Source organism: Vicugna pacos, chromosome 25 (genome assembly GCF_048564905.1).
Source record: "Vicugna pacos chromosome 25, VicPac4, whole genome shotgun sequence".
Taxonomy (NCBI): Eukaryota; Metazoa; Chordata; class Mammalia; order Artiodactyla; family Camelidae; genus Vicugna; species Vicugna pacos.
The window spans coordinates 9177031-9201580 of record NC_133011.1 but is presented as its reverse complement, the minus strand read 5'-3'; the positions used below and the strand labels follow the sequence as shown (position 1 = coordinate 9201580).

Below are 24550 nucleotides of genomic sequence, written 5' to 3'. Positions count from 1 at the left end.
ATATTGTAAATGGGCTAATTGTACACTTTATTGATTATATTAGAAAAAACTGTTTAAAATATAAGGTCAATAAAGTAGATTAAAAAACTATTATATCTCAAGTTTTATTACATATCAAAGAAGAATACCCACAACTATCGTAAAGGCTATTAAAATACTCCCTTTTTTGACTACATATCTTTGTGAAGTTGGATTTTCCTTCCTTTACTTCAACCAAAACATGCTGCAACAGACTGAACACAGAAGCAGACAGGAGAATCTAGCTATCTTCCTTTAAGCCATACATTACAGAGATTTACAAAAAATTAAGACAATGCCAATTACCATTTTTGTTTTGGAAAATATAATTACTTCATAAAAATGATCATTTTAAGTCAGGAACACATTGCTACCACAGTGTAATGCTAACCTCCAAATTCGAATTGGATACACAATAAGCAATCTCTAATACTTTTCTCTGTACCATGTCTTCTCTCCAAAGATACAGTTACGATTTTTGATGTGTTGTTTAACTCTGGACAATATGCCTAGCTTTGAGTTTGCTAGCTTGCTGTTGCCTTTTTGAGTCAGTAAGAGTATGTCATTGATCATTATCATCAAGTGGAAAGAAGACAGGACCATACTCCTATGTGGCTGTGTTGGGCAGAATAATGGCCCTCTGGGGATGTCCAAGTCCTAATCCCCTAAATCTGTGAACATGACATGTTAGATCTGGAGAAATGACTGAGGTTACGAGATTTTGAAATGGGTAGATTATACTCGATTATCTGATTGGGCCCAATCTAATCATATGAGTACTTCAAAGCTGGGAATTGTCCCCTGCTGTGGCTAGAGACAGATGCGATGACAGAAAAAAGGTTATAGAGATGTGATGTAAGAAGGACTTGACATTGCTGGCACTGAAGATGGAGGGACGACACATGAGCTATGGAATGGAGGAGGCTTCTAGAAGCTAGAAAAGGCAAGGAAATGAATTCTTCCCTAGGACCCGCAGAAACAGAGCTCTGCAGACACCTTGACTTAAGTCCAGTGAGACATTAGTATCAGACTTCTGACCTACAGAAGAGAAAGTAATAAACTTGTGTTGTTCTAAGTTATTGAATGTGTGGTAACATGGTAGAGCAGCATTAGAAAACTAATACGGTGGTAATGTCATTTTTCATCCAAAACTGGTTGAGGGAGATTTCACATAAAGTTAAAAAGAAGTTTCAGTTTCAAGTACTCTTGCTTGCATAGGGCATTTTTCAAGGTTCTGAACCTAATTTTACATTTGTAATTTGTTCTTTCTAAAAAGGGCCAACTTCAGATCCCAGAAAACTGAGATCCACCCTCTGGAGAATGCTAAAAACAATACTATAGGAAATTTTCCTGTAGAAATACACTCAAATTCCATAGGTTCACAAATAAATTCTGAGGTTATTTCGGGGTGGGGGGGACTAGACTTTACATGAATATGGTTTGATGAAGAGAGATAAGCCTTGGTAAAAAATGAGAAAGATGGGGAGTTAACTCTGGAAAATATTTTAGGAGAACTAAAATTAATGACTGCAAAAAACTTTACTCAATTATTGAGAGGAACTCACTTAGGCGAAAGAGACATTTTGAAATGATTATACCCAGAATCAGAGTTACCTATACATTGACAAAAAGAGTTTAGATTCATTTCTTTCCAAATGGCTGAAATTTCAGAAGAACAGAAGAAAGACATTTTGGGGTCACTTTTAGACAGAAATTTCTCTAGTCATATCATAGAGAAATTGAAACTTGTCATTAACTACCAATATATGATGAATAAATTAGAAACCGCCTTGCTGTGCTACTTTTTCTTAACTATCTAGTTGTTCCAATTCATCTCAACAGAGCAGCATGGATTACCACTGGAGGTCGGTCTTGGGCTTTTCTTGGGTCATCAAAAGCACCAACGAAAGACAAGAAAAGAGGTGAAGGTCAACAGCATAGTCCAAAGCTCTCACTTTGCAGATGAAGATGTTAAAGCTCTAAGAGATTAAAGAAATGCCAGGCATATAAGGGATTAACTACAGTTGCAATCTACACTAGTAATTTACTTTTACAATTTTTGACTGTAAAAGGTGCATCTATTAATAATACATATATCCTAAAAAAAAGGAGAGTAGACAAATCTTCAGTACAGAAGAATTCAACTGAATTATGTAGATACTCTGTCAACATCTGCCAAACCTAAAATAAAGGACATTGTACAAAATATCTGACTACTACGTCTCAAAACATTTAAGGTCATCAAAAACAAGGAAAATATGAGAACCGTCATAGTCTAAGGACCCCATGGACATAGAACTAAATGTAGCATGGTATCCTTGATGGGATCCTGGAATAGAAAGAGGACATTAGAAAAATGTTCTCAGTGAAAACAGGAAATCTGAATAAAGTGTAGACTTTAGTTAATAATTATGTATCAATATTGGTTCATGAGTCGTGAAAAATGTCCACAGCAGTGTAAAGTTTTAACAATAGGGAAAACTGGGTGCAGGGCATATGGGAACTCTTTATACTAGTTTTGCAACTTTCCTGTAAATCTTAAACTATTTTAAAATATAAAGAGTATTTTAAAACATCTATACATTCAAAAAATTGGTGAAATCTTTTAGCAATTTACTAGTATCTGAATCTCCCTTTTCTTTTGGTCGCAAGTTAAGAGCCAAAGAGTTCAGTCCTTGTGGCTCCAATTTATGCTGTCTTTTTGCTCCTCTGGTCTTAATTTTAGAAATCTATTTTACCATTTTTTTTGTATGCATCTTTGTAGACTCCAATCTATATTTACTGGGCAAAAAAGTAAAGTTAAAATAGAATAAGCAGCTTCCTGCCTCCATCTCAAATTTCTGAGCTCCGCACCATTTCTTAATAGAGGTAGGACATCCTATTTCATGGAGTAAAATATCAAGTGAGCGCCTCCTCAACTCCCAACTCCGTATTACTCGACTCTTGAATCTTCTTCCATATATGACCACCCTTCTTCCTTCCCTTCTGTTGCATTAGAAGGGGTGTCAATCTCTCTAGCTTTCATTCATGAGGTATTATTTTCTCGTCATTTTAGGAATGTTATACTACTGATTTTCTCTTCTCATCCCAGTATACTTCAACCTTTCTTCTAACTGAATCCTTCCCACTGACATTTCAGGATGCTTGTCTTTTCTATATTTAAAAAGAAAACTAATAAACAAATAAATAACAACCCTCTTTTGAGCCTTTAAAAAGACAACAGCCCAGTTCAACATTTTTATTGGGGGGGCATGAAAGAAATACTGAGCTGAGTATTCAACAGTTCAAGAAGGTGCAAAGTGCAGGGAGATCCCAGCCTGCGGGCTTTGAATTCAGGAAAAGCTGATGCCTATAAGCAGACATGTAGCAGGGGAGTCACTGCCCTTTGTCATCTAGTTTAGAACAGCAGGGGAAAGAACCATCTAGAGCACTGCCTTTCCCTTAACACATGTGCAGAGATAAACCAGCTCAATTATGACATTTTTACTCGGAAAAAATAATAATGAATAAGCTATAACCCATTTTCCTAGGCCTTTCCTCCTTATATACAAACTTTCAAGCAAATGCAGACTTAGCCCATTATTCGCTTTCCTTCCCTTCCCTAATCACGGCTTCAGTCGGCGCTCTCGTCACCTGGATCACTTCTAGGGCTTCTAGCAGACTCCTACCTAATCCATCTGCCACTATTCCAAGTGTGAATCTGATCACGTCATGCTGTTGTTGAGATCCCTCAACAGCTTATCATTACAATATAATAAAATATAAACTTTATACAAGGACAAATGAGGTCTATATACACTAGTTTTCGCTTCATTCTCCCATTAAAACACTCACATCCATACCAGTTATGTGACTGAACTGCCTCTAACAGCTCTTTTAACCAATATATTCTCAGGTTGGGGTGGGGGGGGAAGCCTGACTTTGTTACTTATTAGCTATGTAACCATGTGCAAATTAAGGAACTTTGAGACTCAGTTTCCATGTCTGTACAACCTGAAAAAGAGCCTCAAACTCAGATGGTTATTGAAAGGGCTAAAGGAGTTAAGTTATATAAAACCCTTTGATTATGTGGCACATGGTGAGTACCCAGTAACTGTTTGCTGGTATTACAGATTCTGGGTAGCTACTGCAGTGACAGACACTCTGACTTTAAATCACTGTTGCCAGTTGGGCTTTGTGTCTTCCAAGGCTGTGTTGCTGAGTGGCCAAACAATTTAAAGCCAAGTTTACTGGAATATAATTTGTAAATAAAATTTAAACTTTAAAAACATACAGTCAAATGGGCTTTGACAAATACATACAGTTGTATAACCACTGTCACAATCAAAATATAAAACATTTCAATCTCCCCAGAATGCTTTCATGTCTTCCAAAGGTGCATTACCAAATGGGCTAATTTCTAGAAAGAAAGGTGGGAAAGCTCCAGTGGCACATTTGCTGAAGTCTAGGGATCTTAAAAAACTGTAGAAGGAAGATCACTGGATTTAGGTTTTGGTGTTTATTTTATGTATCTCTATACTCTATGAGAGGACTTTTAGTCATTTGCTGCAGAAAACCTTTGAAGAAGAGCCAAAATTCTAGAAATAAGCAATTTAAAAATGTATGAAATCTTAGATGAGAATTATACACATTCCCATGGCGCTGACGCTAACATATTTTTTTTTTAAAGTCAGTTCTTTTATGTAACAGCAACTGAAAGCCCAAAGGTTTGCTTGTTAGAAAAGCACAAACTGTCAGATAGGAAAGCAAGCCAACCATGGCTCCTCAGTTATTTTGAACAGCTAGTTCCTTTATCCTATTTCTACCCAGAAAAAATAATAATGAATTACTTATAACCTATTTTCCTAGAGCTTTCACCATATAGACAAGTATTTTTGTAGGTCATGAGAAATATGGTATTAAAAGACAGCACTGGAAATTCAAGAAAAGTATTTGGGAAAGGAGCAATTATCAAAGAGAATTCAAGGTCAGAGAGAAGGCGTGTAACTTAGCATGGATAGGAAGAAATACAAATATAAAACAGACAAGGGAGGCCCAGGGAGAAGCACAGATGCAACGGAGAGTAGTCTTGAGCAGACAGGCTTCGACTAAAGATGGAGATGCGCCTGGAGCCAAGGGAGTTTTACCTGCTCTGACCAGCTTGACCGTAACATTTTTTTACTCTAACTTTATCATGCTTCCTAGATAGTTAGATATAATGCTTTACATAGTTCTTAATTCTTTAAATTGCTGTAGAGAAGCCAAATACAATAAATAAGAGCAAAAAGTGTGAGGAAATAGAAACCTTATTTTGGTAGAAATACCTATTATTTTAGAAATCTGAAGAAACATGGACTAGGTACCGTGTATTTCATGATAATTAAAGTAACTTTTTGGTCAATGAGATTTTCCTTACAGACATCAAAGAGAGTCTAAGAATAGGCACCAAGCACGCATGGCACAGTTCACCAAGTGAGTCACTGCCAGAGACTGAAAGGAAAGGGGAGTGAAGGAAGTGCCTGAAACCAAGTGGTTAAGTGGAGGAGGACAAGGAGGAGAGGAAGGAGAGAAGGCAAAGGAAGAAATGCTCAATTAGTGTTACAAGCTGTCTACATTCTTCTCCAGGATATGCAGTGTGTGGATCAAAGAACCCCCACCTTCCGATCCCCAATGATGTGGTTCTATTCTCTGCCCCTAAAAATATGGTTTTTATTTTGCTGTAAAAGTTTTATTTACTCAAAAACATTCATTTGAAAATGAGCATGTGTTACTCCTTACATATACTCTTCTGTAAGCAGGCTTAATAAGATGATTACTTGCTATTCAGGAATAACAGAATAATTACTGCAGCCAAATGAACATAACCCAGGGCAATTTTACCTCTCTCACCCTTCCATTTAGTCAATTTTAAAAGTGTCTTCTTTATTTTTTTTTTTTGAAGAATTGTAGCTTCTGGAAACAATAGGTAATATTATATGCCATAGCTATTTCAAATCCTAACTGAAATAAACTGATACTGTTTTAGAATATAACATATTCTATTCTACAAGAATAGAAGAAAATGTAACTATGATATTTATGTTCAAAGATCATACACCTACTATCAATGTCTGAGTACTACTGACAGGTTCAGCCTAAAATGGATCTGAGTTTCAACGCCCATCTGTGTAAGTCATTCTCCAGCTCACCCAACTTCACCTCCTCTCTATTGCCTACTTACTTAAAACATTTCAGCCTCATAGTCAAAGCCTTCCACAATATGTACCCAAATTGTCTCCATCAAACATATAATCATCAATTTCTTCCAGTTCTTTTGATGTATATGTGGCATATACCTTGTCTTTCCTATGTCTGTGCACAGAAATAGGACTTCCTATGAATTAAGGAATTCATTTATTAATTCATCCTGCAAGCATTTATTCAGCATCAAATTCCATTCTGTGCTCAGCACTTCCCCTGGGTTTTATCATTTCCATCTCAGAACATTGTAACAGTGTCTGTATCAGTGAGGGTTGTGTTGGGCCTTACGTAATAGAAAGCCAAATATTAGTGGTGTAACAATTCACATCTATGTTCCTCACATATTCTGAAGTCCAGGGCTGCTTGCAGTGGCTCCATGACGCCATTCACATCTCAGGATCACTTTAACTATCCACTTTGCATGCCTTATATCCTCATGTCTGTCATCACATGGTAAAAAGTGGCCAGTCACTTCTGCTGTTGTTATTCCAAGGAGGAAAAGGGAGAAAACAGAGACTTTCCCAGAAATCCGTAGACTATTTCTCTTCATACCTCATTGACTAGAACTGTGTCAAGGAAGTCACATGATGTCAAAGACTTTCTCCTCCTTTCAGCTTTGCTTATTTCTGTGAGCTCAAGTCCTCTAATTTAATACAGATTTTCTTCACATGACAGTAGTGAAGGAGAAGAGTGGGGCCACGGTCAGAGAAAGCTCCAACATGGCAACATCCTCACTTAATCATCCCTAGCAGAGAGGGCTTGTTCTTCTCAGTCTCCATATGCAACACTGCCCTTGCCTGAGGAGCGTGCCTATATCTGGACCAGGGGATTCATATAATAATTAGCCAGGCCCGTGTCTCACGTCTACCCTGTAATGGGAATCCCCATCAAAATCGCATGGAATAGGAGAATGTTGTTTAGCCAAAGGAAGCGAAGTTCTATTAGCAGATGAAGAGGGTTAGAAACATTGGGCAAAGACAGTATTCGTCACTAGAGCAGCTCTGAACAACCTTCAAGCTAACATTATTTCTGCCATATTATATGACATAGAACTTTATGATATAGTCAAAATACTGAAGTGAGCTGAAGCTGCTTTTTAAGGAATATCCTAGCTTTGACGACAAGGCAACCTTGAAGTCTCTGTGGCCAAGGCTGTCAGGTGCACCCCATTATTCATTATTGCCTTCTTTCATGGTACTTTTAGCAGGGCATATGGCTATACATTAGAAAGACTATATTTTCAGACTTCCTTGCAATTAGGTGTGACCATGCTAACCTTGAGCCAATGGAAAGTGATGTATGTGACTAGTTACGTGCAAGTATGTGTTTTTATACATGTATTTGTGTTTATATTATCATTTGTGTTTATATCATACATATATGACTAGTTATGTATAAAGATATCAATATATATTGATCTAGCTCTAATTATTTGTTTGTTACTGTCTATCTTCTTCACTGAATAGATGAACACTAGAACATGAAATCAGAAACTTTACCTCTTTTGTTTAATGCTGTCCCCATAGAATCCGGAATAATGTTTGACACATAGAAAGAATTCAGTATTTATTGAGTAAATAAGTAGGCATTCTTCTCTCTCTAGTCAGTTCCCACTTCTCCATGAAACTAGATCTCTGAGCACCTAACGCCTCCTCTCCTTATTCTGGATAGCAGTTACAGCACTAATTTACTTTAGAGCATATCTGACACTCTTCATTTACTGCTGACTTCTTAGTTGTAAATTCATTTGTTTATTTTTTATTTCTTAACCAGATTATGAAAACCCTAGAGGGCAGGGACCACGGAATGTTTATTTTTCATACCTATGTCATAACTCTGTAGTATAGAGTAAGCCCTCAATGAACGCTGCTGAATAAGACTAGGGCAGAAAGTTTAATGGCACGTAGGAAAACTTAATGCATTCACTGGATTTCTGGTCAAGAAATCTACATGGGCTAAACATCAGCAAGGCCAGAAAATTAAAAATTTTATGTTTTCTTGATGTTTATCATCTACCCTGGAGTAACTATGACATGTTTCTCTCTAAGCATAAGCTTGTTTATCAGGAGAAAATTATACTATTTTTAACATTTATAAAGCTTGAGTAAAATTGAGACAGGTGTGATAGTTCAATGTACCTAAGAAGTCCTTCCCTTAGAGAGAATAGGCAGTAAAACACTTAATAGCTTTTCCAGGTCTAAGATTTTAAGAAATTCAGTGTATTTCCTCACAGGCCCTGTTGTCCATTTAAGGCTCTGCTTGATTCTGTATTTTATTGGAGCCTGGGTTTACTGCCTGGTTACAAGTAGTCAATCCAGGTGCCTCTGAAGGGAAACAAATACTCAGCACAGTAACGCCGACGGAAAGTCACCACACGCATGTTACCCGAAGTTCCTACCTCCTTTTCTAAAGGAGAAAGGTGACAGAAAGGAACAAAGTTTCCATATTTGGGTAACCTCTGAAATGGCCTTTCCCATTCATGCCTACCTCAAGATAGAAGTCCCCAGATAGGCCACAGCATCAGCATCCTCTCCCACCCTACCTCCGCTCACATGTCTTCTCAGGGTGTATCTGTCTCTACTTCCCGCATCTGGCCTGAAGCTCTGCTCCAGAAAACACCTGCTACTACATCACCACTCAAAGTCCCTGCCCCTCTTCTTTACTCTTAAGTTTCTAGCTCCAATTTTTCTTAGCAATCCTTAGGTTGGTTGAGTAGATCTTGTAAGAATTTTTCATCATCGACTGAAAAGTAAGAATTTCCATTCTTACAATGAAGCACAACTCCAAAGCAGATAATTTCCAAGCTAAAATTGTAATAACATTACCACAAAACAACCTTCATCATCACTCCTAGGGCATACACTCAATCACAGTTCAAAAAGGTCCAAATTATTACATTCTATTTTATAACAAATTGTAAAAACACCCAAGTAAACTATATGAGGCACATACAAGCCTTATTTACAATATTTTTCTATACTATTACACTACTTCTATATAGGAACTCAAATATGTAGTATTTTATTTAGAACAGTGGGATAAAGATATTGGCAATTTTACTAATTTTTTTTCATAGAAAAAAACATTATTTACTTGATAACCTATAATTTTCCAACATTCTTTATCATTAACCTCAGAGATCACAATCTTCTCTCATCTGGCTCTGCTGTGTCAAGAGTGCAGCAGGTCTAGAGAATTACTGGTCCAGAATGGCGAAGGCAGAAGGAAGGTTTTAGGAAGAACAGTCCCAAAGGTTCAAACAAAGGGGGCATTATTTTATGTTTCAAAGTGTGAAAAATCAAATTGTCAGGTATTATGTAGAGTCACTGGTAGGAGTTGGGGTTGGGTGGAGAGAAAGAAGAGGTAGAGATTTAAAACAAAAGTTGAGCAAATAAGAAAATGTGGCAATGATTAATTTCAGGAAAAACAAGATTCTAAAAGACAGGAAATATAATCACATTATATTCCTTCACTAAGCAATGAACAATATTTACATAGTCTTTATAATGAAAACAATTCGTACTGGCTTTATAAATGTAATACAAGAATATTGGGAGAATGTAATAGTGGGGGAAAGGTAGAAGCAAGGTGAAATTCTCATCTACAGCATATAGCAAGTCAACAGGTAATACTAAAATGAGTAAGTCAAGAGATGTCAGTCCATTCATTTTATTCAGAAATATGACAATAAGTTCGAGAAGAAAGGGCTTATAGAGTTTAAAACAGTTAAGCAGGATAAAGTAGGGGTATGAAGGTACTGACACAATTTTGATATATTTAGTTTAGCAACATTTGGTTGTTAAAATTCATGTATTACTTTGATAAAAATAATATTATAAAAATAAACAAACCATTTCAACTTAACAGGCTAATTTTAGTATTTTATCTATATTGTTTATAATTTTACAAATTTCAGATAGATTACTTAGCTTTTATCTCAGTTTAAGGCACTCTACTAGTTTAAAATTCTATAAAAATTATCTTTTTTTATGGTGCATTTTTTTGTGACTCAAGCTGAATAAAATGTTTTTAAAATGTAGAATTTTTGGTTTGTTTTCTTTTTAACAATTCCTTATAATGTCCTGCATACCAACAGCTTTATGAATACTTACAATGATTTTTAGTTTCTTTTTACTATTATATAAAAATGGCCTGTATTATCACCTCATAAATAGATTTGCACAAATTAAAATCCTTTAACTCTTTGTTTATTCATATTTGTTTTCAAAAATTTCCTGACATTTACTTGCACATGTAACTAAATTATCTCCCTTGTTAATCCTTCTTGCATGAATGTTATGATTACATTACTAATAACCACTAGCATATAACTGGGCCTTTACGGAACCTGGACTACTTTGTCAGAAGATGAAAAATCTTCTCAAAAAGTAAACCAATTGTGTGAATCACCACAGCCCTGCTAAACACTAGGAAAGAAACCAAAGATGAGTAGTGTAGCCCTATTTTGGAGAAAAATTAGAATTGCACATTTAGATTTGACTATGACGTTATCTAGGAGATGAACTCCCACCTTGTGTAAATGGCAGGGAACTAGGATGTGAGGAACCCAAATAGCATCCTGTTGTGCTAGCACAGTCAGATGTTATCATAAAGATAAAAACAACAGAACGGAATACAGAAGGGTATGTACTTTGTGATGTGGAATACATTTTGGCTTTTCGAATACTAAATGCTTACTTTTCTTTTGTACTTTCTCAGCCTGTCATAATATATACAGAGGAACAAGAAAAGGTTAATTTAACATGAAGAAACTGAATATTCTGGGAGCCAGCACTCATGGAAGTCCTAACAGTTGAAAGAGACACTGAAAATCAAAGAGTACAAATACAGGCTGCTTGATTACTAAGCAGAGTGTATGTTTTCAGAGCAAAAATATTGGAAAAGTTTTAGTCAATGTAGGAGACAATTTGCCTAAACTGTAGGTGGTTATCTTATTACCTGAAGTGCCTCCCTTTTAGCTATGTACTCGAAAGCTTCATTATGCATTAGTTCCCTATAAATTCAAATTGATATTAAATATTGCTTCTAGCAATAATCCTTAGATTGTTCCACTGTTTTCATTTCAATTTCCAAAGATCTGTCCATCTTTATTTCCCTTTGTTTAGAGAGATGTTTCCTCTACTAACAAAAATCCCCCTTTCACATTCTTGAATACATTTAAAGTTAATGTTTCAAATGAAGACCTGTGAAAGATTGTCTGAAAATTTAAACATCATCAAAGTAAGCAGAACAAAAGAAATAATAATTAGAGCAGAAACCAATGAAACTGAAAACAGGAAATCCAGTAAAGAAAATCAATAAAACCAAAAGTTGATTCCTTAAAAAAAGCAGTAATATTGAGAAGCCTCTCGTCAGGCTTAAAAAGAGAGTATGAGAGAGAGAGAAGTCAAATTACTAATATCAGAAACGAAAGAAGGGACTTTAGTTAAACTACAGATCCTATGGAAATTAAAAGAATGATAACGGAATACGAACAGGTCTATGCCCACAAATTTGATGACCATTTCAAGGAAATGAACCAGTTCCTTGAAAGGCAGAATCTGACAAAACTCACACAAGAAGAAATAGAGGATCTGAATAGGCCTACATTTATTAAAGAAATTGAATCAATAATTAATAACCTTCCAAAACAGAAAGCATCAGGCCTAGATGGGTCACTGGTGAATTCTACAAAATATTTAAGGAAGAAATTATACGAATTCTTTACAACATCTTTCAGAGGACTGATGCAGAAAGAATATTTCCTAACTCATTCTGTAAGGCTAGGATTACCCTAATACCAAAACCAGATAAGACAATACAAGGAAAGGAAATTAGACCAGTATCTCTCATAAACATATTTGTAACAACCTTCAACAAAATACTAGCAAATGGAATCCAACAATGTATAAAAATAATTAAATACCATGACCAAGTGGGACTTATCCCAGGTATGCAGGGCTGATTTAACATTCAAAAATAATTTAATGTAATTCTTTTTATCAACAGACCAAAAAGAAAAATCACATGATCATATCAGATAGGTGCAGGAAAAGCATTTGACAAAATCTAAACCCATTCATGATAAAAACTTAGTTAACTAGGACTAGAGGGGAACTTCCTCAACTTGATAAACACTATCGACAAAAACATCTACAGTGAGAAACCTGAAGCTTTCCTGCTAAGCTCAGGTAGAAGGCGAAGGTTATCCTCTCTAATCACTACTTTCCAGTAACATACTACAAATCCTTGCTAATACATTAAGGCATGAAAAGGAAATAAAAGTATACAGATTGTACTAGTCTCTCATACCACGCACAAAGATAAATTCGAAATGGATTAAAGAGTTAAATGTAAGCCCTGAAACCATAAAACTTCTGGAAGAAAACACAGGCAGTACACTCTTAAGTAAACAAATGGGACTACATCAAACCACAGAGCACTTTCACAGGGAGGAAACAATCAACAAAAGGAAAAGACTCCCTGGTGGATGGGAAAAGATATTTACACACAATATATCTGATAAGGGGTTAATACCCAAAATACCCCACAACACATACAAACTCAACATCAAAAAGACAAAGAACCTGATTAATAAATGGGCAAAGGCTCTGAACAGACATTTCCCCAAGGAATACATACAGATGGCCAACAGCACACAAAGAGATGCTCAACATCACTAACCATCACGGAAATGCAAACCAAAACCACGATGAAATAACACCTCAGACCTGTCAGAATGGCTATTATCAAAAAGACAATAAATAACAAGTGTTGGAGAGGATGTGTTGAAAGGGGAACCTTCACATAGTCAGTGGGAATGTAAATTACAGAAGTGTGGTTGTTTTAAAGGTAATCAGCCCTTTCAGAACATATTGTGACATTATAAGCAGTGTACTCTGTGCAGCTGAAACGTCTTTATGTTCTTATACTATCAGGTGTGAGCTGTGCTACTCATTTGTGACTATAAAAGTATTCTTCTAGTTCACTGGAGGTCTTTTCTTAATATTGGAATTTTCAGAGACATACACCACTGAGGCAGGGAATAGGACTAAACTGCCCCTCCTCGTGACAGTTTGTACTTTTTTTCCAACTGTGGTAGAACATACATAAAATAAAATTTACTATTTTAATGATTTTTCAGTGTATTTTCTGTACTGTATTTCAGTATATTATCTGTACTTTTAATATCACTTCCAAGAAGGAATTAAGGTCCACAACCACATTTTTAAAACAGCAAAAACAATCCTAGCTTGTTTATGGAACTGTGAGGAATGACTCAACATTCAGGTAAGAGTTATTGGTAATCATAGTCTGAGTATATCCTATTTACTGAAATCAGATCCTATTAATAGGTATTAGATGTAGGTAGGTAAATAGGTGTTAGCAATCAATTTGCGAAGTTCTATGAATTCCTAAAACACATTAGAAATCTGTGAGTTAGAATTCACTGACATGATAGATTCATAAAATAGCACAAATAATGTAGGAACGCAACTTGCTTCAAGGACTTCACTGAAAAATGCCATGAGGAAATATTTTTGGTCTGCTTATTTTCATATAATTGTATTATTATGGGTTGTCTAAAATATACTGGGGGAGAAGTCAGTATTTTGAAGAGTATATAGCTCTACATTCTTTTTAAAAAAGACATGAACAAACAGAAAGCATGGATGATACAAGATAATCTAGTTAGAGAATCGTTGTTTATGAAAGTTAAAAGCTTTATCATTTTTAAATAATTTTTTTAAAAAGCTGATTAAGACTAATGTTATAGTTATAGCACACCAACTGTGGCAGAATAAAAAAAAAGCACTGACTTGAAAGACTTAAAAACCTCAGATTCACCATTTTTTAGTTTCGTGTGTATGATCTCAAGCAGGTTATTTACTGTCTGTGAGCCCCAATATCCTAAACTGTTAAATGGTGATAATGCCCACATCTACCCCACAGGGCGGCGGTAGTAACATGCTTGAAGATATATGAGCTAACTTACATGAAAATGCCTGACACACCTGCTTAGCATCAAGCGGCTCTCAGTGAATACATCTTCTTTATTTTCCTTCTTAATAAATAGCACTTAGAGCCTTCTGCATAACTCATAACAAAAATAAAAGCAGTGCCTTTTTCATAGATAAACAGTTTCTTCCCTAGAGTTTCTATAAAAGATTTATTCTAAGTACAGAAACAAAAAGCAAAGAAAGGTATCTTGAGACACATCTAACAAGAAGCTTTCTTTGTTTCATACTGACATGCTTTGTGGTTACAACGCAGGCTTCCAATGAACACTGGATCGAAATTAAAATTCTAGGCAGGCATTCAAGTTTTATGATTGTCTCCATTCTTTACTGAGCATGGGAAACGAATGCTTTAGAGGTTATTTACTAAAGATATTCCCATAGTACACTTACAAAAGCTCACTTCCAAAAGAGGCTCTATCCCTGTAAGTATCTGAGCAAGTGAAAACTATACCAGGTTTCATGCACTGTGCTTTAAAAGCTGCAGCAGGCTAATAAAATCATGTTTTTACCAGAGACTTTTCTGAGGCTGGGCCACAGCGATATTGCAAAGGTGCATGATAAATTACAGGAAAAGACAGCAAATTTCAAAAACAAAAAACACTAATCCAGAATGATTTATGACCATATTTTGAATAAAATTAAATACAGAATAATTAGCAGAAAGCATTTAATTTTAGTTTTCCTATTATGAATGTAAGGTTGGCACAAATGTAGTTAGCCTAATCAAAATCAGGTAATAGTTACCTCTGTGGCTTTGCTTGATGGTTCCAGTCCAGTCACATTTGCTACTATTAACTGATGTAAGAGCTGAACCTGAGCCACACTTAGGAAGAAATCCAGGTTTGTGGTTATATTAACTTCCAAGGAATGGCCACATACTAAAATCTCCTGAAGGGAAAAAAGGTTGAATACAGATAAAGAAACATGATAGCCATTAGATGATAATTTATCATTCTTACTTATTTGACCCTTACGTTGTTGATGAATTCTCCTGGGACTCAAGTTCACTTATTAATGAGAACAGCACACATGGTGAGCACTGCCACTTGACACAGTTTAATGGATTAATTTAATAAACATTTATGAGGGCCTGCTGTGCGGCAGGCCATGTCCTAGTTATTTTCACCAGTTCCTACACATTTGGCTTTTTCATACCTCAAACTACTATCATTGATTCAATACGTAAGCGATGATGTAGTTCTTAACATAATCTTGTTCATCCATTCAAACCAACAAGTATTTAGTGAGCATCTCCTAAGTCACAAGTACCATACGTGAGTGCTGGGAACACCAGAGGGTAAGGCTAGCCTTGAAGGGCAATCTGCTCTCGAGAAGGTTACAATCCAGTTGGGCAGACAGATGTAAACAGGTAACTATCGGCAGGCAATTACAATCACAAGTGGTATGGTCTGAGTATTTTCCTAAGGGCACGTTCCAAATGATTTACAACAAAACGGAGTGCTGAAGCTAAAAACAGCTAGGCTAGTTAATTTCACTTTTTTAAACTCTAAAATCTTGGCAGCTTTAGGTAGATGTCCACAGCTTAACTGGTGCTGTTCTGCATAACTGAGTCGCCTGAACATTCATTGTTGGAAAACCACTCAGGGAAGGAAAACAGAAATGAAAAACAATCTGGAAGCTTCACTTAATAAGCAGAAGCCCTGCCTCTTGTCAGGAAGTGCATGTGGATAATGTTCAAATGCTTGGAAATGTCCAACAAACCTTCTTCTTATTAGTGTCTTTCAAGGGAAGGGATTTAAGCAGACTTACGACTGGTCCAAATACAAACCACACAGCTTAGAACAGCTTTTAATAAAGCCATAAAGAACAGCAGGCCGGAAATGATCCCTACTTTTTAAAATTAAATAAACTTTTGCCCCCTAAACTTTCTAGCATTTACTTATTATAGTTAAATTCTTATTTTATTCCTCAAGTAATGATGAAAGGAATATATTTCTGTATTCTAAACCAATTGTGTTACTAAGTAACTGAAAGATAATAGCAGACTTCATTTTTATACACCTTTTGTGGATATATAAGATATTATGCCCAACCTAACTTTCCCCATAGGGCTATTACAAACATCAAAGACAATAATATATACTAAATGCTGTTTTTCAAAAACTCAGAGAAGGTTGTAAACTTTTTATCAACTTAGATTAATATATTTAATCTGTATCTAATTTTTCTGAACTTTTCATGACAACTGTTTATAATTCAGTGATCAAAAAGTTTATCATGTTTTTAGCATAGCATGAATTTTCATGAAGAATATTTTTAGAGTTATGGTAGATCAGATTATTATTACATTTCTATTCTAGGCATGGAAGCAGTATGCCATAGTGATCAGACTTCAAACCTATATCCACCAGTAACTGGCTAGTAATACTGGTCAAGTTATTTAACTTCTTTTGATCTCAATTTCCTCATCTATAAAACATGGAAACTGGTACTATCTATCTCATACGGATGCTGTGAAGAATAAATAGGATAATTCATGTAGAATGCTCTTTGTAAAGTAACCCATGTGAGAATGCTAAGTGATCTGTCAATATTATTGTTGCTTTCATTAGAAAGAAGTTGTAGAGGTCAGGAGTGTATGGCCTGGAACCAGACCAGCTGGGTTTACACCATGTTTTGCTCCTTGCTACCCGTGAAAATTTGGACAAGTTAACTCTATGCTTCTGTTTCCTCATCTACAAAATGAGGACAGTAGGAGAAGCTAATGGGATTATTATGGAGATTAAATGAGTTATTACACAAAGAGAAATAACTGAATAGTACAAAAAGCGCTCAATAATTATTAGCTACAGTAGTATCTTATTAATAATAAGCTAATTTGTGTTCCTGTGCACTGAAACTATGAAACCCTGTAACACACAAAGAGAAGCTGCTCCATTATTTAGACTAAAACAAAACCTAAGTTAAGTTCTAACCTCAGTGTGCATATTTTCCAGAGAAATTATTTTGGTGAAAATGATGGCAGGTGCTCCAGTTATTCGAACAGAAAAATCCATTAAGATGGGAGTCAAAATTGCTCTTCTTTCCTGATGCCGTCGTATGCTAAAAGATAAATAAAAAATTATTAGCCATTTCATTTTAAGGATAATTTTCATGAAATTTGTACAAGTCTTTGTACTACCAACATATATGACAAAATGACATTATTATTTTGAGTGTGTCTATTTGTATATTTTTTAGTTTGTAACTTCACTTAACTTCAGATTCATAAAAGATAAAAAAAATCACTGAGAAACTCAGATGTCATTAACCAATTACATACTAGTAGCATCCTAGGACCTTTCAACAAATTACTTTGTCTATTTTTAATTCTTTTTGTTTTTACAAATAGTTTAGTATCTCTTTTGATACCAACAAAAGTCTCACTATTTTGTGATCATTTTTAACTTCTTAATTTTAGTATTTCTGACATTCTACTTGACAACTGCCACCTCTCCAATCTCAATAGGTTCACAAGCATATTCTCTTAATCTCTGATTTTTTTTGTTTAACTCTTAAAACCATCTGAGTTCATAGATCATTACTGCCTTTACAGTTTGTGAAATGGCTTTGGTGACTCTGATACTGAATTCTTCTTCACAACAACCCTGTATGTGAAGTAAGAACCATTACTAGCCCTACATTATCTGTGAGGAAATGGGTTCAGGGATGGGCTAAGGCCACCCAGTGGAAAGAAAGGTTCCACAAGTGGGCCTGAAGGGTAAATTGATACCAGAACAGCATTTAACCTCGATTTCAATTCTTCCGTATACATTCTCACCTTCTGCTCAGTTACTTAGCACAATATTTCTACCCTACGTTTAAGATTGCTAATTGCTAATAATTTCAAAGGAAGTACTGCATTCATGGTAGAAGATGAAATTGGAAAACATCATTAGAAACCAAATCTTGTGCCGGTGCAGATCTTCAAGGCTACTAACCATATTCTTAGTTTTCATTTTATGAAATAATACAGCTCTATGTTTTTATTAGTAAGCCATACCTCCGAAGTGCCTTGGAACCATTAATTTGGTATTCCTTATTACTCTCTTTTATTATAAAATGATCAAGTTGAGATCAGAGAATTGGCATAAGTTAACTCACAAAAAAGCCCAGATGAGTTCAAACCTCAAGTCTGTCCACATCCTTTTCTACAAGAGTAGTCTAGAGAGAACTAGTATCTTTTGTTGAATTTTGCAATGGGCAGAGCTTTATATGGTGTTTGCCAAAAAAGCAAATTGGATCATCTGGTTCTGTGACACGTAAGTATTGGATTTCAAGAGAGTCAATTTTAAAGAATTAAGAGATCTGGTGAATAGAGAGTAACAGGAAGAACTATTAAAATCTCAATACAGAGGAAGGGCTGAGATCTTGAGAGACACCATAATTATGGCCTAATAGCTCAAATTCCATAAAATGACCAATGTGAGAAACATGTAACATCTGATGTGCTTTCACAGGGGAGTGCTAAAATATATGATGTATTGAAAATACCTTAAAATGGAAAAGATGGCAGGACACCAAATAAGAGCAAATCTCAACTGAAGCCCTGATGGGAGGAAAAAAGTACTTGTCCGTATCGTAATTTTTTCCCATTATGTGAATTAAAAAAGTAGCATAACATATGAAAGACCCATGACCTCAGAGATTTAAAACAGGGTTTAATAAGTCAATAGTCTCATAAAACTGGAACTTTGCTAGTATAGAGTGCTAACGTTTGTATTCTTTCTGGTAAGTATTTGAGGTAAGAACATATATTCTTTTAATCATAAAATCTTTTTAGAAGACTCAAATATTTTCAAGGATGGATTCAAAAGAAAGAAAAAATAAACATTGAAGAAGTAACTACAGTAAGAATTACATTCTGCCAATATTTTACTAGATAATGGTCTAGGGTTTAAAATAACAAAAGAGGGAAGTACAACTCAAAGTATTAACTAACATTGTCAATGACTTCAGGCTCTCAGTAAACCAAGGGAATAGATTTTTAATGGCCATATTGAGACAACAGGCTAATCCTTACATCCCTGACAGTAAAGGATTTTGAAATGAGCTGCCAACCTAGATCCCGGCCCTTGAAAGGCCAGAAAAGCAGCTTCCCATCAGAAGTAGAAAAGAACAAGGAAGCCTGCCTGGTTTGGCAAGAAAGCTTATGGAAAAAACCCAGAGATCTCCCCGTTATTTCAACTTAAAAATTAAAATAAAAATAATGGGAAAATTTTAAATAATGGGATTTTTTTATATTCTTCTAATATTAAATACATAATAGATTGATAAATAGAATTTTAGATGTAACTTAAGAAAACATTAGTAAACTAGGATATAGATTTGAGAACCTTCCAGAAATGTACTAAAGTAAATTTAAAGTGGACAGTTTGAAAGAAAAGTTAAGAGACAGGAGGGGCAAGTCTGATACATTTAACTGGCATTCCAAATGAGAGAAAAGAAAGCAAAAGGGACAGTATTAAAGTAATAATGACTTAGCACTCTCTAGAATTGCTGAAAGATAGGAATCGACAGATTCAGGAGCACAGTGAGTCCTGGTTCAGACAAATATAATAAAATCCACAATTACAAATATCTTGCTGAGTAAACGATCTTAAAATCAGCTAGAGAAAATGTTAAGACATATGGGGTTGGAAAAGCTGCAGAAGAAGTATTTCTCTGATGTGTTCTACTGTAACAATGATTTAATATTACTCCACATTGTCCACAGAAACAAAGAAATGGTTCAGTGACCTGCACCTATCATTCTAATGCAGAGGATTTGGCTCAAAGAAACTTATTAAACCCTCTTTAAGCATTTAAAAAAAAAACCTTGACAACCATAAGGTGTTAAATGACAGGGAAGTAATTATATGTGTGTTAAGCTATTCTGTTAAGCTCTGGGAGGAGGAGATTTTAAATAATAAAAATTACAGATCCTTGAAATTGTCACTAAGCAAGAAGGCACGTGTATCTGCCACAAGCCCTCATGGAAACACAGGTTTAGGAGGCTGAGGCCATTTTCCTTGGGCTGGCATATTTACGCTAAGATTCTTCTGCCCATCTCCCAAATATCTTGGTATGACTTTGTGGTAAACATTAAAGCAGTTTAAGAACCATACTTCAAAAATTTCATATTATGGAAAAGTAGAGGCAGGAAAAATGGTACTAAGGTTTCCAAAATATTCCACCAAAAAGACAGAACAGAAAGTGCTAGATGGTCTATGTACGCATAGAGTATTTCTTATGTGACATGAAGACTTTCTTGGTACGGCATTACAGCTGCACTTCAGATAGAAGACACAAGACTTGTGGGAATCAACCGAGAGAATACTTTATAGTGGATATTCTTAAATGTAAAAAAACAGTAATATTCACACATATTTATTATAAATAATAAATATATATGCTATTTGGAAAATTATTTAATTTGATTAACTATGCTTATTTATAGATTCCTCTTATTTTTACATAGTCAAAGGATAAATCATTTGACTATAGTGACTTTAAATTTAGTTAAGCATTGAAGCCCATTTTAGTGGGCTTTTTTTTTTCCTTCCAAGAGGAACACTATCTGGTGATTTTCTAATGCAATTAAGGTAACATCCAAAAATATAAAATAATATAAAATCCAGACTCCCAATGTTCTACAAGACAATTCATAATTTAGTCCTTCCCTACCTAAAACTTCATCTGTTACTGCTCTCCTCCCAGTCAGACATGTTCCTTAAATGTGCTAAACTTATTCCAAACTCAAGGGTCTAAGTTCTGCCCACCACACTCTTGGCAGAAACAGCCCAGGGGTATTTCCATGGTTAGTTCATTCTTGTCATTCAGGTATCAGAAGAGGCCTTCCTTGAACCCTAATCTAAGGAAATCTCCCAATTACCCTTATCACATTATACTGCCATACTATTTTCCTAGCACTTATCACTCTTTGAAATGTTGAGAACATGGACTGAGGGTCCACAACTGTGGCAGACTCTCTGCTAGGTGCCGGAAATACAATGGCAAAGATGGATGCATGGAGTTCAGAAAAAATTAAAATAATCATACAGTAAGACAAGTTTGATAAAGAAAGGACAGAAAGGCACAGAAACATCAGTAAGGGTTCAAGGTCCTAAACTTACATAAGGAATTATATAGTAAAGACATAGAGTCTGTGAACAATGCTGTTAGGAACTACAATTTGAAATGAGAATAATTTTAAGGTACATTTAAATAAAATGTTAGTACAAATTTAGTTTTGCAAAATAAAATACTATTAAAATATTCTCCTTCTTTAAAAAAAATAGAAACTAAAAACTCTCCCTCCCCCAAACAAAATAACAAACCAAAACAATGGTCAACATATTTGTGAGGAAGATCACAAGTGCTACATGTGTTAACAGTCTCCAAAACAAGTCTTAAGCGCACACCTATCCTGAAACAGTGACCTAATTCAATTTTACTGAGATGTTCAGTGCGTAATAGCTCTGGTTATAGTTTCCAGCTGTTGATATTTGTAGTCTGGAACTCCTGCATTTAATTCTACTTGATAGCTCTTTTCTGAGAAAAAACTTCAAAATAAACTTCATGGAGGAGGGAGAAACCAGGGGGACTACTCAAAGTTTCTCGGAGAAAAGGACATTTGGAAATTGTGTGTTGAGGATATAAACAGGAATCCACCAAGAGCTGGATGGTCATGAGATTTACTGTATTTCATTTTTAAAGCTTTGATAGCATGCATTGATCTACCAGGCAGAGTACTCACAGAATTATACAAGATGGTGTATAAAAGTTATGAGTTGCACATATACTTTTAAGTAAATTTTGATATAATCTTGTTTGGCTCCATCTCTTAAAATTAAAATGTTGAAGGAGGGCTATTTAGGGCTTTGGTCAGTTGGGTTTAGATCAATCAGGGCTTTATTATCTATGTTTATATAGATAACAATTATGATATTAGGAGCTTTAAGACTACAAAGTAACTCAAGATACGGAAGGTTTTTAAAATTTTATGATCTACTATTATGATGATTATATTTAACTTAAATATTTTCTGGCTTTTTGAATACCTACTGTCTGTTAGTAACTATGCTGAGATACAAAGAGTAAGGCTGGGCAAGACAGATCTTTGTCCTTTTATCTCTATGCCACCTTTTCAGGTTGCCAAGGGCACCTTCAGCCAATATGTAAGGAAGAAAATATTTGCTGGCTGTCGGGAAGGATAAACCAACCGCTCCTTCCTGCTGCATCAGCATCTCTTTTCCCTTCACACCACGCAGAGTCCCAGGCACTTTGAGCAGGAGGGAGAAATCACATTTTCCCATGTAAAGCCATGACAAAGTTTAAGGGGGATTATTATCAAATCAGACAATTCAACAAGGTTTAGGTTACTCCAGGCATTAATCTATAAACTATGAGAATTAGACTAACTTACATAATTTTGTTTAGGCAAAAATTTGCTTGACATCCTCACAAATTAAGACACAAGTGATGGTTTTCAGAGTGAAGGGTAAAAATAAAGAAAATGCTTTCCTTCCACATTCTTGTTTATGATTTCAGGTGCAATTCTGAAAAACTCTCATGTTTGATTAATCACAAGTCAAAATATGCAAGGGCTCCTATGAAAATCTGGGTGATATTTCACTTCAAAAAATAAAAATGTAAGTGATCAAAAGACAGATGGAATAGTCACTATCTCTCAGAATTAAGGCCAATTACATATGCTTCAGGGACTTCAATATCAACACAAAGTCATTCTCCCACACAGTCAATGTTACTAATTCTGTGAAACACAGAAGTAACAGATTTTAAGAACTTGTCAAATTCAAATTCAGCCTGCTAAGCAAACACAGAAACAACAATTAAAAAAAAAATCCTATGTGTGGGGAAAAAGGCCTAAAGGTAGTATATATAATTTGGTACATGTATATCAAAATATTTAAACAAATAAATATGCTGTGACTATTCCTCTCAATAAATTTTGAAAGATAAATTACCCAAGGAAATCAAACACAGATAGTCATAGGACCAAATAAAAGTATTTGGTATAAAAACTAAATTATTTATTTTTCAAGTGTAGTTTTCAAGTCTATTCAAATTGTATCTTTAAATATTATAAACAAGAAAAATGTATTAACTTGAAGAATAAAGGCTTACTGGCATTTTCAGGAAATTATAAGATAAACTTTCCACACCATCCCCCAACCCTGCCCTAAGTACTGATCACCATGTAAAACAGCAGCAGTGATTTTAACGTGTAATCTGCACATGGCAGACGTCAGTACAGGTTATTTTAATACTCAGCACTTCATTTCCTCAGATTATAAAATAAGCTCAGATGTAGCAAAAATGGTTGCTAAAAGAAAAGAAAAAAAAGTGATTAACAATGAACTTAGCATAAGTGTCAGGGGTCAGAGCGTTGAACAGAAGAAAAGCAGCTAAGGAAGTAAAGCACAGTTCTGTACTTAGCTCTGTCTTTAAGTGACATTGGACAAGCCAAGGAATCTCCTCCAACTTAGTTTACTATAGTGGTTTTGCTCTATAGCTAAGAATGGTTCAGTTTAGAGAGACATTTACATGAGAGTTGGAATGTGGAAGAGAAATAGTGGATAATAGTCTCTGGAAGTCATGCTGGTTTTTGTTTTTTGGGTTTTTTTTAATTGAAGTACAGTCAATTACAATGTCAATTTCTGGCATACAGCACAATGTCCCAGTCATGCCATCCTGTTTTAAACAGCAGTGAAATTACCACATAGAGGGGCTGGCAGATTCCAGCTTGTCCTCATTCTTCCCAGCTCCGTGACCAGCTCCTTATCCAGACCGCTGGCCCTGCTGACCAACAGCAACTGCAGGTTCAACTCCAGAAGCAAGCGAACAGACTCCCATGGACTTCTCTAACAGCCTCTGTGCCTGGTCCCACTGCTGCTGGAACCTGGCTTCCCAGGTTCCCTGGAGTGCTACTATTTGTACTATTTTTTTTAACCCAGGTCACCCAGCTTCATCCACAATTGGGTACCATCTTATTCCTAAAATAAATCCCTTATGTTACAATGATTATAGTGGTTGTGCTGCCCTGACTGAACCCTGATGTATTTCCTCAGCTGAAAAATTAAGATTATGGAAGCAAAAGATCTTCTAGTTTTAAAATCTGATGATTCTTTATGCTTAACTTCCCTGCTTCCTTCTCCCCAACTCACACACATAAACACATTATGATCAAAGACAAAATATGAGTAATGTATCAGGAGGAATAAATGAAAATCATTATAAAAGTTGCCATTTAATATTAATTAGGGGAGGGAGCAAATTATTCTTCGCTG

General features: G+C 35.4%; 1 protein-coding gene across 5 annotated transcripts in view; it reads right to left on the bottom strand.

Moving 5' to 3' along the window:
• The window catches only part of VPS13B (vacuolar protein sorting 13 homolog B), a 625623-nt gene that overhangs the window by 229595 nt on the left and 371478 nt on the right, over window positions 1-24550 (bottom strand). For all 5 annotated transcript variants that reach the window (XM_072949533.1, XM_072949529.1, XM_072949532.1 and 2 more), the window contains exons 32-33: window positions 17195-17321; window positions 15003-15146 (exon numbers count right to left, since the gene is read on the bottom strand). In XM_072949533.1, the coding sequence (XP_072805634.1) occupies window positions 15003-15146; window positions 17195-17321 (271 nt within the window). The remainder of the gene's footprint in view (window positions 1-15002; window positions 15147-17194; window positions 17322-24550) is intronic.